Source organism: Dasypus novemcinctus, chromosome 25 (assembly GCF_030445035.2).
Source record: "Dasypus novemcinctus isolate mDasNov1 chromosome 25, mDasNov1.1.hap2, whole genome shotgun sequence".
Taxonomy (NCBI): Eukaryota; Metazoa; Chordata; class Mammalia; order Cingulata; family Dasypodidae; genus Dasypus; species Dasypus novemcinctus.
The window spans coordinates 13891547-13904782 of record NC_080697.1 but is presented as its reverse complement, the minus strand read 5'-3'; the positions used below and the strand labels follow the sequence as shown (position 1 = coordinate 13904782).

The 13236-nt window shown below is 62.9% G+C and overlaps 1 protein-coding gene across 2 annotated transcripts in view; it reads right to left on the bottom strand.

Annotated features, from left to right (window-relative positions):
- The window catches only part of KLHL29 (kelch like family member 29), a 297777-nt gene that overhangs the window by 52229 nt on the left and 232312 nt on the right, over window positions 1-13236 (bottom strand). For both annotated transcript variants that reach the window (XM_058287678.2, XM_058287679.2), the window contains exons 3-4: window positions 6509-6650; window positions 3699-4211 (exon numbers count right to left, since the gene is read on the bottom strand). In XM_058287678.2, the coding sequence (XP_058143661.1) occupies window positions 3699-4211; window positions 6509-6650 (655 nt within the window). The remainder of the gene's footprint in view (window positions 1-3698; window positions 4212-6508; window positions 6651-13236) is intronic.

Genomic DNA, 13236 nt, shown 5'->3' with positions numbered 1-13236 from the left:
GAGTGGCTTGAGCTGGGGCCCCACCCATGATGTGGTGGAGCTTCTCCTCTCTCTTCTGCGCAGGGGAGGTGGCCCTGGATTTCCAGCCACCTTCAACTTTCTCCAAACTCTCCAGACCCTGGGCCAGGGTCGACAGCAACGGCAGTGCTCAGCACCCAGCAAGGGCCGTCCTTGAGCTCGCTGAACCCGCTCCTGTGTCCCGCCACCCCATTTTCAGGAGCAGGAAAGGGGGCCCGGCCCCACAGCTGGCTGCAGACTGGAACTCAGCCGGCTCCTGTCCAGCGCCCGCTCTGCCTCCGTCCCCTGACGAGCTCTGGCCTTGGTCACTCACGGAGCCTGGAGCTGCTGCTGCCCACGCAGGGTGCGGGGGTGAGGCCAGAGGGACAGGGGCAGGGCCAGGCCCGGGTGACCCCCTGGGGGCACTTCCTCACCACGGCCCCACCCAGTCGAAAGCCAGAGGTGACGTGTCCCCACCTCAGGTGGCCCTGTGGGGAGCAGGGGGCTGGTTCCGGGGCAGCTCAGCCTTGGGTCCAGAGTCTGGCCTCTGGAAGGTCTCCAACTACCCTCAAAGCCACCAAAATTCCGTCTGGGAAGAAGGCAGGGGAACGTCATCAGCCCTGCGTCCCTGCCAGAAGCAGCGCACCAGCTGGGCTCGCCAGAGAGGCAGTGGCCGTGACCTTGGATTTCAAGGTCTTACCCGAGCCTGCGGTTGGGCAACACATGCCCCGCCTCGGCTCAGCTCAGGGGTCCCAGTGCAACCACGCAACACAACTCTCCGGCACCTTCTAGCAAGGTTCCCACGGGAGGAGTTCTCTTGTCCGCCCTCATCCCTGCACACACGAAATCTATTTTTAATTACCTTTCAATACACAGTTTACAAAAAAAATTCCTACGGATGACTCCCACCCACAAATTATTCTTAGAGAAAGAAAGACTCATCTAAGTTTCTTTAAAAAAAATCTATATGCTCTCAATGCATTTAAATAACACTCATTGGGGTGAATGGCACACAGGCTGGCTTCTCTGGTCACACCTGGTCACACTTGACCAGGTGCAAATCAAAAAGCATTTCCACACCACCTTTATTTTTCAATCGGTTAAGTTTTAAATTAAGGTCCCAACACCCTTTTTGGGAAAGTAGACTAACAGCCCTGGCTAAAATCTCAGCTCAGGCCATTGGAAGATAATTACGAGAAACAAAATGGGAAATTTGAAAATCAGGGCACTAATGAAGTGTAAAAATACCAGTGGCCCCTCCCTCCGGTAGACAAGACCTGCTCTTCACCGAGGGGTCTCTCTGTAATTACTCAAGCCCCGCGAGAGGCCGGCTGTCACGTCAAATCACAGTAGGCAAGAATCTTGGGGCTTTAATGAGATAGATCTCCAGGCTTTCCGCGGTGAGTTTTATTATAACGCTAGGTAAGGTTTTAAATGGAGCCTAGAAGGAAAGGGACGTCGTGTGTGTGCGCGTGTTATGATGCCTTCACGCTGTGCCGCCAGGTTTCCACCCGTGCCAGCTGCCCGTCATTTACGGGTATGAAATTCATCGGGCTTTGGAGATGGAAAATCCCTAGGGGCAAAATTAAAAAGTGACCCAAATCCAAACCACGTGGTTCTGTCAGGAATAGTACCCTAACTCAGCAAGTTTGAAAGACGTGGTTTCAAAATTCAGGTTTCTTATTAAAAAAAAAAAAAAGGTAGTTGTTTGACATGAGATCTGACAGACAAAATTACAGCTTTGGCAAAAAAGGCTTTTAAGATGAGACATGAAGGGAGAAAGGACTTAAAACACACACGCGCGCGGCCGCAGCGCCCTGGGCTCCCTTCTGAGGCATCTGTGTGGGCTTCATTGTCTTTACCTCAGCTCTGGGGGGTGCACGAAGGCCGGAAGTGGAGAAGAGAGTTGGGTGCCCTCTCTGGGGCGCCGGCTGGCTAGCTGGGGAGCTAAGGGAGCCGGGACGACGGGCGGTGGGTGCGGCCCCTGGCCGGAGCCAGAGGCTCTCCAGGCTCATGTGGTGGGCTCAGCAGAGCGCGGGGCCAGGCCGCGTCCGCCCTGCTCGGCCCTCGCCTGGCACCCAGTCTACCCCGGGGGCTGGAAGAGGGCGCCCGTCTCCCTTCTCTCCTCCTACCCACTGGCCGGGGCCCACCATGGGGGCCGGTTCACCCCTCCGGCCTCTCCCACAGCCTGCACGCCCCTGACGTCGCGGGTCAGCAGCTGTGGCTCTCCAGACGGCCCGCGCGGTGGACCCGAGGCCACGACCGGGGACTCCAGCCACCTTTATGCACAGAAAGCCCCCCCAGATTCCTGTCTGAAAGTCGGCGAGCCAGGCAGACGTTTCATGGGTCCAGGGGGTCTCGAGGGGACTGGTTCGGCCATGGCGGGGGGAGGGTGGCCCACCCAGGGACTCCCACTGCCCAGGGTGTCCCCGTCAGCAATGCATACACTGGAAGCTGTTTTTCTTTTTCAACTAAAGGGAAAGGAACTTAACCAAAACAATTCCAACAAAAGATCAATTGAGTCAATTTTTTTAAAAAAAGATCTTAAACAAAGCAAGAGTTTACCAGAATTTAGAGGTAATTTTCTATAATTTTGTCATTTAAAACAAGTGCTGATTTCCCAAACAAAGGCCGCTGGGCTCAATCAGCTTGGGAATGAGACCCAGCGGAGAGCGAGACACTGGCTTTGTCGCTGGAACGTTTGACAAGGCCTGGAAATTGCTCAAAAGGATAAAGACAGATTTACAAGCGAGGGTGGCCGGAGAGCGACTGAGACGCAGGGCCCGCCGGGACGTGGGTTCCAGGACCTTTTGCGTAGACGACGCGTGCCCAGAGGGTCACGCCGCCTGGGGCCCGGGACCACCTAGGGGCCACTCTCAGAGGCCGCCTGGCCCCCCCGCCGAGGGCAGACGGCCCGCCACGCGCCCGCTGCCCCTCCTCTCCTCCTGACCCGAGCCCCGGCAGGAAGGCAAGCCCACCCCGCCTCCAGCTCTCGGCGGACCCCGCCGGCTAGCCCGCGCTAGCCCTTCCCGCAGACACCTGGAGGGAGGCCTAACTGACCTGGGCTGGGGCTTGGCTCTAGAACCTTCTTCCTGGCGTGCTGCCCTCCCCCCAGCTCTGTTCTTGGGGACCTGCCTTGGAGCTCCCTGGAATGATTACCGGGGGGAAGTGGGTTAGCAGAAGGCCGAGGAGACCAGAGGTGCTCTTTCTAGAGACTCACAGACCTGCATTTGGGTGCTTTAAACAGAAGAGTCCATGGGCTCGGTGTGGCCGGGAAAGTCCCCCGGGCCACTCCTCCCAGGGCATGTCTGGGATGGACACAGCCAAAGCCCGTCCTGCCTGGAAAACGGAGAGGGGGCCCAAAGAGACGGCCCCCTGGGGTCGCGGCATGGCTTTGGGGGTCAGAGGCGAGGCTGGCTCAGGGCTTGGGCTGGGGAAGGGCAGTGGGTGCTGCAGGCTCTCCCAGCTTCTTCCTTTCCCCCTCCCTGCCCCTGGCGCACCCCTCCTTCCGCGGCCCGCCCTCCCCATGTCCCCTCGGCCTCCCTGAGGGGAGGAGGCCCCCCGCAGCAGCTCGGGGGCGGGCGAGGCCGGCGAAGGAGCCGCTGGAGAGCACGGGCCCGTCCGGCTCCCCGCTGCTGTCGCGGTGGCTGCGATGGGGGCCCCGGGCGCAGGCACACGGGGCGGGAGGCGGCGGGACTTACCCTTGGGGTGCTCGGGGTCGGTGAACTCGTATTTCCCCACGCCGATCGTGCGCAGCATCTGCAGCCCGTGGGCCGGGTCGGTGGCCGGCGGCCCGTTGGTGGCAGGTGCGCCGCTGGGGAGCGTGGCAGCCGGCTGGGCTGGCGGCGGCGCGGGCAGCAGGGGCCCCGCCATGTGGCCGTTGCCCACCGCGGCGGGTCCCGGACGGGCCACCGGCCCCACGCCGGGCAGCGTGGCCACGGCCAGGGGCTGAGGGCTGGCATAGAGGGCCTGGGCGGGCATGCTGACCACCACGCCACTCAGCGGCTGCGAGGGCGGCTGGGGGAGCGAGTAGTGGCCTGGCATCAGCGGGAGCTGCGGCCCCACATGGGGGGGCAGCGAGGGGGTCACCCCGATGACCGGGGCCTGGACATTCACCGCCGGGCTGAAGGTGGGAGGCTGGGCCACCCCGTAGGAGTGTGCGATCAGGGCGGGCTGGCTCCCGGCGGCCACCGCGGTCACCCACGGCCCTGTGCCTGCAAGGGAGACGGAAGAGACGTCACGGCCGGTCACGCGGGTCCGCTCGGCAGGCGCCGGGGCCCTGGGCTGGGCGCCGGGTCCCTGGGGTGCAGAAGCGCCTGCTTCCAGGAGCGCGCAGATCAACAGCTGCGGTTCCGGAAGCGCGGGATACGCACTCCAGGGTACATGCGCAAGCGGCCGTGGGGGCTCAGAGGAGGAAGTGGGATCTGCCTGGGACAGTGGGAGAGACCACAAAGGACAGGCTTTCCAAGAGCCCTGGGTTCGGATCTTGCCGCTGCCACTTCCTGGGACCCCACGGAAGCGCCCCGAGATCTTTCTTCACTGTCAGACGGAACTAGCGACCGACTAGAAGGGTTAAATGAGGAAACTGTAAAAGAACTAAAACGGTAGAGAGCCCAGCCTGGGGGGCCCTTCTCCGTGTGGGGTTTCTCCTTCTGCCTGAGAGTGGGGAGCATTGGGTGGTGGACAGGGAGGCATGTGCTGGGAAGGCGTGAGCACCAGAGCAGGGAGCCGCATGAGAGCCCGGTGGCCGGGGAGGCGGGGAGGAGGGGGCAGTGTGGGGCCGGAGGGGGTGAGGCCACGGACCTTGCCGGGGAGGTCGGGCACGGGCCGAGGCCACCTGCTCACCACCCCACCTGCGCCCTCAAGGCGATTCGGGCTGAACAAGGGGGCCTGGATGAACTCCTCGAGACCTGATCCAAGACGGGCCAGCTGGGTGCTGGGCAGGCGGAGGGGCCCGAGCTGACCTGGGGGTGGCAGGCTCCTGAGCGCCGCCGTCCAAACCCCACCTTGATAGTGGCTGCGCCTCCAGGAGCGGCTGGGGAAGGAGACTGGTGCTCAGGGGTCCCCTTGGGACCCCTGGGCCCGGGGGATGGACGGTGAGGCAGGGCAGGCGCCAAGAGGGCGGGGGGCCGTCGAGCCCCTGGTGGGGCGTCTTGGAGCAGCTGGCATGGAGGCGAAGGGCAAGTTTTGGGGTCAGACTGCCCGTGGCGTGAGTCCAGGGCCCTGGACTCAGCGTCGTCACCTGCAACGGGGACGAGGAAACACCAGCCTCCTGGGCTGGCTGAGAGGACTGAGAGCCACGCGGGACAGGCACGCAGCGAGTGCGCGACGAGTGTGTACGCTTTAGATCACGACAGGGGCGCAGAGAACGAGAAGTCGGCAAGCCTCCGGGGGATTCTAGGGGGCAAGCGGACCGAGCCTGGAGAGGGGAGGCGGTGGCCGCTCTGGACCAGGTCAACCAGGTATCTCAAGGCCAAGGCGTGTCGTCCCAAGCCCGGCACCTTCCGTGATTGGCCGGGGAGCTAAAGCATGAGGATTTCAGAGCTCCGCTGGGCCTTTCCGGTCGAGACAGGGACATGCAGTACCATGGAGGGACTTATTTATGGCTGGGGAAATGACCCAAAGGGAGGTCTCCAGGAAGGCGCCACGAGGCCTGTCCCCCTTCGCTAGCGATGACTTGGATGACGGTACAGAAGACCCCAAGACCAAGTCTGCAGGCGCCATGACGCTGGGAGGGTGAAGACCAGGCCAGCAACGCAAGCTGGCACCCGAGACCCCCGGAGTCACGCAGTCTTGTCCTGGGGTCTCCAAGGTCACGGAGGCACCATGGCGGGAAGGGGGCATCGGCTGTGGGGACGGCCTGAGCCGCAGGCAGTGGCAGGCGCCATGTGTGGCCGCGGTGGCCTGAACCAGGGAGCCCTGGCTGGGAATGCGGGCATGGGACTCCCCGAGGCAAGCGCAGAGCGCAGCAGTTCCCCGGGACACCACGGGGCTGGAAACCGCGGGCTCCGGGCAGGGCCGCAGGGTTTGGGGTGTTCATCTGGCAGAAGACCTGGGGGTGCTGAGGGGTCTCCAGAGAGCCGAAGGCCGGGCAGGAGTGTTGTGTCCCCCCAAGAGGAAGGCCTGGGACCAACGGCAGATAAGAGGGAGGGCATTTACTTGGGGCACGGTTGTCGGAGAGGGACTAGACTCCTGTCAGGGGTGGGGAGCCCCAGGGGTTCTCACAGGACCCCTGGCTAAACCTGACTGGAAGGTGCGACGTGAGAAATCTGAGGTAAAGTAGAGTCCCAGGAGTGACTAATGACAGGAAATGACCGGCTGGAGCTTCAAAGTCACCTCCACTGGGCCTCTCTCCCTCCGTCCCCGTCCCCAGGGTTTTCCTGAGGAGGGAAAGGAAGGCCACGATGGCCCGCTCCGCCCGGGGCCTGGGCGGCCGTGGAGGAGTCGGGGGGGCCGCCCCACGCCCCCAGCCCCGGGGGTGAGGCGTCTCTGTCCCCCGACGGGCACGCACCTGGGTTGTCGCTCTCCCTCATCTGTTTGGAGGGCGGCTCGTCGGTGTCCCAGGGCGTGGACTGGTTGACAGGCGTCTGCCCCCACCGGATGCTGGTCGCCAGGCCCTGGGCCTGACCGTCCGCTTTGGAGATGCCGGAGGCCTGCGGGGAAGCAGAGTGGGGAGGGTGAGCACGGCCCGGCAGGGCCCCCCGTCCCCCACGTCCATCGTTGTGCTGCCCGAGTTGCGTCCGGTCTCAGGAACCGCAGTTCTGTGGAGCCACAGCGGCGGCCGCGGCCTGTGCGAGGCACCTGCCTCCGGGGGCGGCCGGCCCAGGACCTCCGCGGCCACCCCAGGGCCCTCGCTCCCCAGTGACCCCTGTGCTGTGAGATGTGACCAGGCCCGGCCCTCAGGGCATTAATAAGCCACAATGACCCCTCTGCTGCCAACTCCTCCCAGGCCTGGGTGAGCACTGATGCCACGGGGAGCCCGGGCGCCCCCGGTCACGGGGGGAGCTCCTTAAGGCGCCTCATCCTGCCCCCGCACCAGCCTGCTCGGCCTCGGACCCCGGCAGCGGGGCCCAAGGAGGGCAGGGCGCGCCTTCCGGGACCCCCGGATCCTCGCCTGTGGCTGCTTCTCTGTCCCCCAAGACCACTCTCTAATGAGACCTTTATTTTTATTTTTATTTTTTTAATGTTACGTTAAAAAAATATGAGGTCACCATGTACCCCCCCACCCCCCTCACCCCACTCCTCCCCCCATAGCAACCACCTCCTCCATCATCATGAGACGTTCATTGCATTTGGTGAATACATCTCTGAGCACCGCTGCACCTCATGGTCAATGGTCCACACCATAGCCCACATTCTCCCACAGTCCACCCAGTGGGCCATGGGAGGACACACAATGTCCAGTAACTGTCCCTGCAGCACCACCTAGGACAACTCCAAGTCCTGAAAATGCCCCCACGTCTCATCTCTTCCTCCCACTCCCTACCCCCAGCAGCCACCATGGCCACTTTCTCCACACCAAAGCCACATTTTCTTGATTACTAATCACAATAGTTCATGAATAGAATATCAGTAAGTCTAACAGGACCTTTAGACAAGCGAGGGGATAAATCTTAGAGGGACATGCCCAGGCCAGGATGGACTCCCGGAGAGCTGTAAGAGGGAGCAGTAAAATCACGTTTACCAAGAACCCTAACGAGATGGCAGGATGTTTACCCATAATGCCAGCGGAGGAAAGCAGGACGACAGATGACCCACCGCGTCACCTCTCCAGGTAGACAACGTGTGCAGGAGGAAAATGAGCAGGCATAAAATTGCAGAGAGAAAGCCCTGGGGGCCCCTCAGAGCAAAAACCAAAACAGAACAAAACAAAAAATTAGCAAAAAAAAGAAAACAAAAACATCACGTCCTCTTTATCTCTTGCAAGTTGAAGTCCCTACCGAGGCAGCTGACCCAGGAAGCCGGCCAAGGCCCTTGGCAGTTACCTTTGACCTGCCCTAAACCCGCCCCAATCAGTAGGAGCCAAACTCATTTCCTCTGTGTGTTTGTAAAAGTCCTCTGCCAGCCCCGAAGCTCCTTCCGCCCTGGCTTCCCTTTGTTGCCTCTGAATTTTGGGGTCCCGAAAAACACGGTAGTCTGTAGACTCGACTCTGGTGTGCCTCCCACGGCAGGGACTTAGCCCGGGTGAGGGGTTTAGGGCGGCTTTTATTCTGTTGTCCACTCGTTTCTGTAGTTGCCAGAGTTTCATCTGTGCCTGCTATTTCGCAAAAAAATACAAAACACAAAAACAAAAAATATGTTGGGGTGACGGGGATGGGTATGACAGGGAGGTGAGGGGAGAGCGTCTCGGCAGAGAGGGGCTTCTGGAAAGAGGGGCCCCAGTGTCCGGAGGGAAGGGTGAGGCGGGGTGCAGAGGTGGGGGCCCACCAGGGACGGCCATGCGAGTCCTGAGGGGAGCCTGTGGGACCCTCCAAGGTGAGGGGGCCTGGATGTTGGCACGGGGGACTGGGGCAGCTCTCCTTACAGGGTGCACTCCTTGCGCGTGGGGGTCCCCTATGCGGGGACACCCCTGCGTGGCACAGCACTCCTTGTGCACATCAGCACTGTGCCTGGGCCAGCTCCACACGGGTCAAGGAGGCCCTGGGTTTGAACCCTGGACCTTCCAGGTGGTAGGCAGGCGCTCTATCAGTTGAGCCACATCCACTTGCAAACAGTGTTCTCTAAATTTAAGACAGCCTCTGAGCCACGCCCTGTCTGCAGGATGGAGACAGATGGCTGGTTTTTGGGGTGCTGGTGGGATCAGATATAGGTTGCGTCCCCCCTGGAGTGAAAGGCCTCTGGGGGGGGAGCAGACTACGAGATGTCCCACTCAGGGCTTTGTTTGGGGGTCCCCCTCAACAGACTCCCCTCCTGCCAGGAGGGGTGCTGCAGACCCCTCTCTCCTGTCCAGGAGGCCTGGGGCCTCCCCAGCAAGGGGCTGATTTGGTTTTGGGGTCCTCTCTGGCTGTCCTTTCTCTTAACCAGCACCCGTGCCCACCCACCAGTAACGCCACAGGATGGGGGGGGCCCCAGACTCTGCCGCCTCCAGTGGGGGCGGTGGGGTCTCCTCCAGACGTCTCTGGTACCAGTTCAGGAACCCCAACTTTTGCCCTTGCAATAGGGGAGCTTCTGACCTTGAGAAGCGGCACACTTTGCCAGCACGGGTGCCCAGGCGCCAGGTGCCGAACGCCCGCGCCAGCCTGCTCGTTGTTCCTCTGCTCCTCGGTTGGCCTGTTCATTCAGCAAACAAGTGCCGGGCTCCCCGAGGCACCGGGGGCCCCGGGGGCCCCAAGACTCAGCCCTGCCCCCAGGCAGGTCCCGCCACAGCCAAAGGCGGGCATTCGCAGGGGGTGGACACCTTGAACCCCGGGGGGGGCGCCCCGGGTGGGTGCGGGAGGTTAGAGCAGCCCTGCTGCGCGGCTGCGCTGTCATGAATTTGATAAGCGCTCTCCCATGCGCAAGGAAGCCGTGCTGCTGCGACAAGGGAAACAGACTTTTTTCTTTTCCTCTAGGAAAGAAAAAATAAGGCCACTCACATTCCACTTGTCGCTGGCAACTTCGGAATCCGTGAGCCACTTGCGACCCAGGAATTTCATTAAAATGATGAAATGAACTCTCCTTCCCCGGCTCCCTCCAGAAAAAGTACTGCAGAGGAGCCCGGGCTCCTGAGTGCGGGGGTCCCCCGGTGACGTGTGCCAGCCCGGCAGGGTCAGAGCCCCCTCCTCCCCGAGAGGGCTCCAGGCCCGACAGGAAGGCGTGTGGGCCCCAGGATCGCGCGGCACCGGCTCTAGCCTGGAATCCCCAAAGGTCTGCGACGCCACCGAGCGCGTTCCACGCCTCTCCCGGCCGAGGCCCGCGCACCCCGACCGGGAGCACGCTGCCTGCGGGCCGAGGACGCAGCAGACCCGGGGACCGCCCCCCCATCTCCCTGAGATGCCCCTGGCGCCTCCGGGCACTGCTCCTCTCACTGTGGCCCTGCCCACGGCTTCTGCACCCGCAGACCAGGTGGGCATGGAGAGCCCTCCCTGCCCGGCACCCGAGGAGGGGCCGTGTGCCCCCGGCAGGCCTGAGCCGGCCTCTCTGGGCGTTCCTTTAATGAGATGCTAATGGGATGCATCATTAACGCAGCCGCTCTTTAAACCCCCGGGCGCTTGTAGATTTTCGAAGGTCACATCTTCCCCGTGGCTGACAGCACCCCGCTTCCTTCAGCGACCGGAGACCAGGAATGCCCCAGATCCTTTACGGGTGCAGCTGCCGGGGCGGCAGCAGCCTGGACCGAAGAAGGCGTCTGCGGTCAGAGCTGGGGACCCTCCACTCCGAAACGGGCCTCGGCGGGCACCTGGTAGAGAGCTACAGTTTGGGGGAAACCAGTTGCCCCCCAACCCTACCCCCCCAGAGCTGTTCTTTTTCGGGGAAGGGCCGTGGGGGGTGCACTGGGTAAAGACGCCCGTCTCAGGGGGCAAGTGGGGGCTGAGGCAGCCCCAAGGCCTGCTCTGTGCTCGTCTGTCCCCCCCAAGGAAACATGTTCGGCTCATTTGCGGGGGGGCCACGAAGGCTGCCCGTACCCCTGGGGGTCGGGGACGGTCGATGGTGACACGGCGGTGGCCTCCCGGGGGGCTCCTTGCTCCTCCCTGAGTGCGGCGGGCGCCGGTCCCCATCCTGGCCTGTGACCCAGTGAGGACAGAGAGAGGCCTGGCCCGGCAGGGGGCTTGGCGGGGGTGCATGGGGTGGGGGACGAATGTCCGAGGACAGGGTGTCGAGCCCCGGCATCGGCCCAGGGCAGGCCCGATTCGCGGCTGTCGGTTTGGTGGACAGAGGCTGGGAGGGCACCTCGGGGACAGAGCAAGGGAACAGACAGGAAACCGCGTGGCGCACTCAGGAAACTCCGCGCCTTTCCGTGGGGCGGGTGGACCCCAGGGGCCTCGGGGGCTGGGACCCTGTCGTTGCTCCCCGGGGGTCTGCCTGGGGCTGCTGAGGCCGGACTGATCCCAAGGGCCCATCACGCGCTGGCTGCGTGCCCGGGGGCTGTGGCAGTAGCGGGAGGGGCTGAGAGGCCGCGGGCTATCGGAGGGGCAGGATCCAGCCTCTTCCACGGTCTGCCCAAGGGCAAGGTGGACTCCGCGGGGCATGGAGGGCGGGGAGAGCTTCTGGGGAGACGGGCCTGGGCATCCCCGAATCCTCGACGGGATTCAAGGGCAGTCAGAGCCGGGCGACGTCACCAAAGGACCGGCAGCACCTAGTGTAGCTGCAGCCCAGGTACACGGGTGCTGGGCAAAGCTGGGCGCCAGGGGCCCCTTCCACGGTGACCTGGGCCTCCTTTTGGGACGGCAGTGCCAGGGGCCGATGAGCCTGTGTCCGCGGCCTGAGCCCTGCAGGCCTGATGTGCTCGGTGCCCGTGTGGTGGACTGGGCTGGCTGGGACTGCCCCTCCTGAGTGTCCTTCCTACCGGGTGCCCACCCCCCACCTCGGCTCCTGCTGCCGGATGATGCTCCTGCGCTGACCCTGGGGCACTGCCAGGTGCCGAGGGCCCAGGGACGGTCAGGGCACAGCTGCTGCCCTTGGCGAACTCACGACCAGCGGGACGCCTGCACCCACGGGCCCGAGGGTGACACCGGCTTGCACACCACGCCCGGGGCACCCGCAAGAGGTACAACAGAACCACGATGAAGCCAAAAGGGGCCTCCGGGCCAAGGAAAATGTGCACGGAGACTCGAAGCTCTAGAAAAGAAAAGCACAGGCATGCCGGGCACGAGGGCTCCTGGAACCGCAGTGGCTGAGCCTTTGCCTTAGTGCTGAGCTTCCAGGCAGCCACGTCAAAAGGGGCACACAGTGCACTGTACCTACTGCTCAGTTCAAATGACCAGAAGGTCACCTGTGTGTTGCTCGACACATAAATCTGACAGTTTCATATACATCCCTCTGTGTTCCCACTTACAAGATGCATTATGGGGGCAGCATAAATCTAGGAGGGTCAGTAGTTGCCTACATGTTCTCAGTGCAGCCTCTCCCCCAGGGTGGATGGGGTGAAGTGACCTTGGATAGAAAGCTCTGAAGCCACAGGTGGGGCTGACCACACTCCACACCAGTGCCGTAGCCTCATTTTTGCCTCACGACTCCCCATGCTGCCCACCTAATTTGGGAAAGGCAAGCCTCAGCGTGCCCGCCCCCACGGCCCCTGGCTCTGGATTCCGAAGGCCCCTCGTGAGGGTCCGCCTCTGCGACCTGGACCTCTGCGTTTCCATGCCCACCTGGCATCCACATCTTGAGGTTCAAGCCAGAAAATCTGCTCTGCCAGCCTCCCTTGCAGCTACCTGCCCTGCCAGCCTCCCTTGCAGCTACCTGCCCTGCCAGCCTCCCTTGCAGCTACCTGCCCTGCCAGCCTCCCTTGCAGCTACCTGCCCTGCCAGCCTCCCTTGTAGCTACCTGCCCTGCCAGCCTCCCTTGCAGCTACCTGCCCTGCCAGCCTCCCTTGCAGCTAGAGCCCAGGCTGGTCGAACCCATGGGGAGGGAGTTCCGCGTGGGGGTGGAGGAATGGGAGGGGGCAGCACTGCGCCGAGCCCGGGTGCTGGAGAGGCTGGCAACGGAGGCACGCCGAGGCGGCAGGCTGTAGAGGGTGGAGGCTCAGGGGTGGGTGCTGTCATTTCTTTCCTCCTTACTCGGGGGGCTTATCATTCCCCCGGCAAGAGCAGGTTCTCACACGGCTGCCGGCAGAAGGGAAGATGGCTCGGGCACCTCTCACCACCAGGCCCCAGCTTGCTGGGACTTCCACCCTGGGAGCCGCCAGCTCCAGGGCTGAGCGTCACCGGGGAGGCCTCTCCCTGCCAAGAGCGGACTCGGCTTCCTCTGCAGTGACCCTCCCCTGCAGGGCACACACGGGGGCCTGGTGCCATCCTGGGTCCCCTATCGGGGAGGACGGAGGCTGGATTTTGGTCCATGGATTCAGATTGGGGTGTCGGGGGGCAAATGCAGGATCCCTCCCGGGGGCCCCCCTGCGTGACCAAGGGGAAGCTGAGGCCATCACTGGTACTTGAAAGGAATGGCATGTGAATTCAGGCTCTGGGAGTGGGTTTTTGGGGTCCGGCTTCTTTTCTAGCTTCTGGTGCCTGGATTTCTACACAGAACGTCTGGGGCAGCGGCCGGCCACTCCCGGGAGGGGGCTTCTCCAACTTCCGTGCACATGAGAAGCATCTGGGAGTTGAG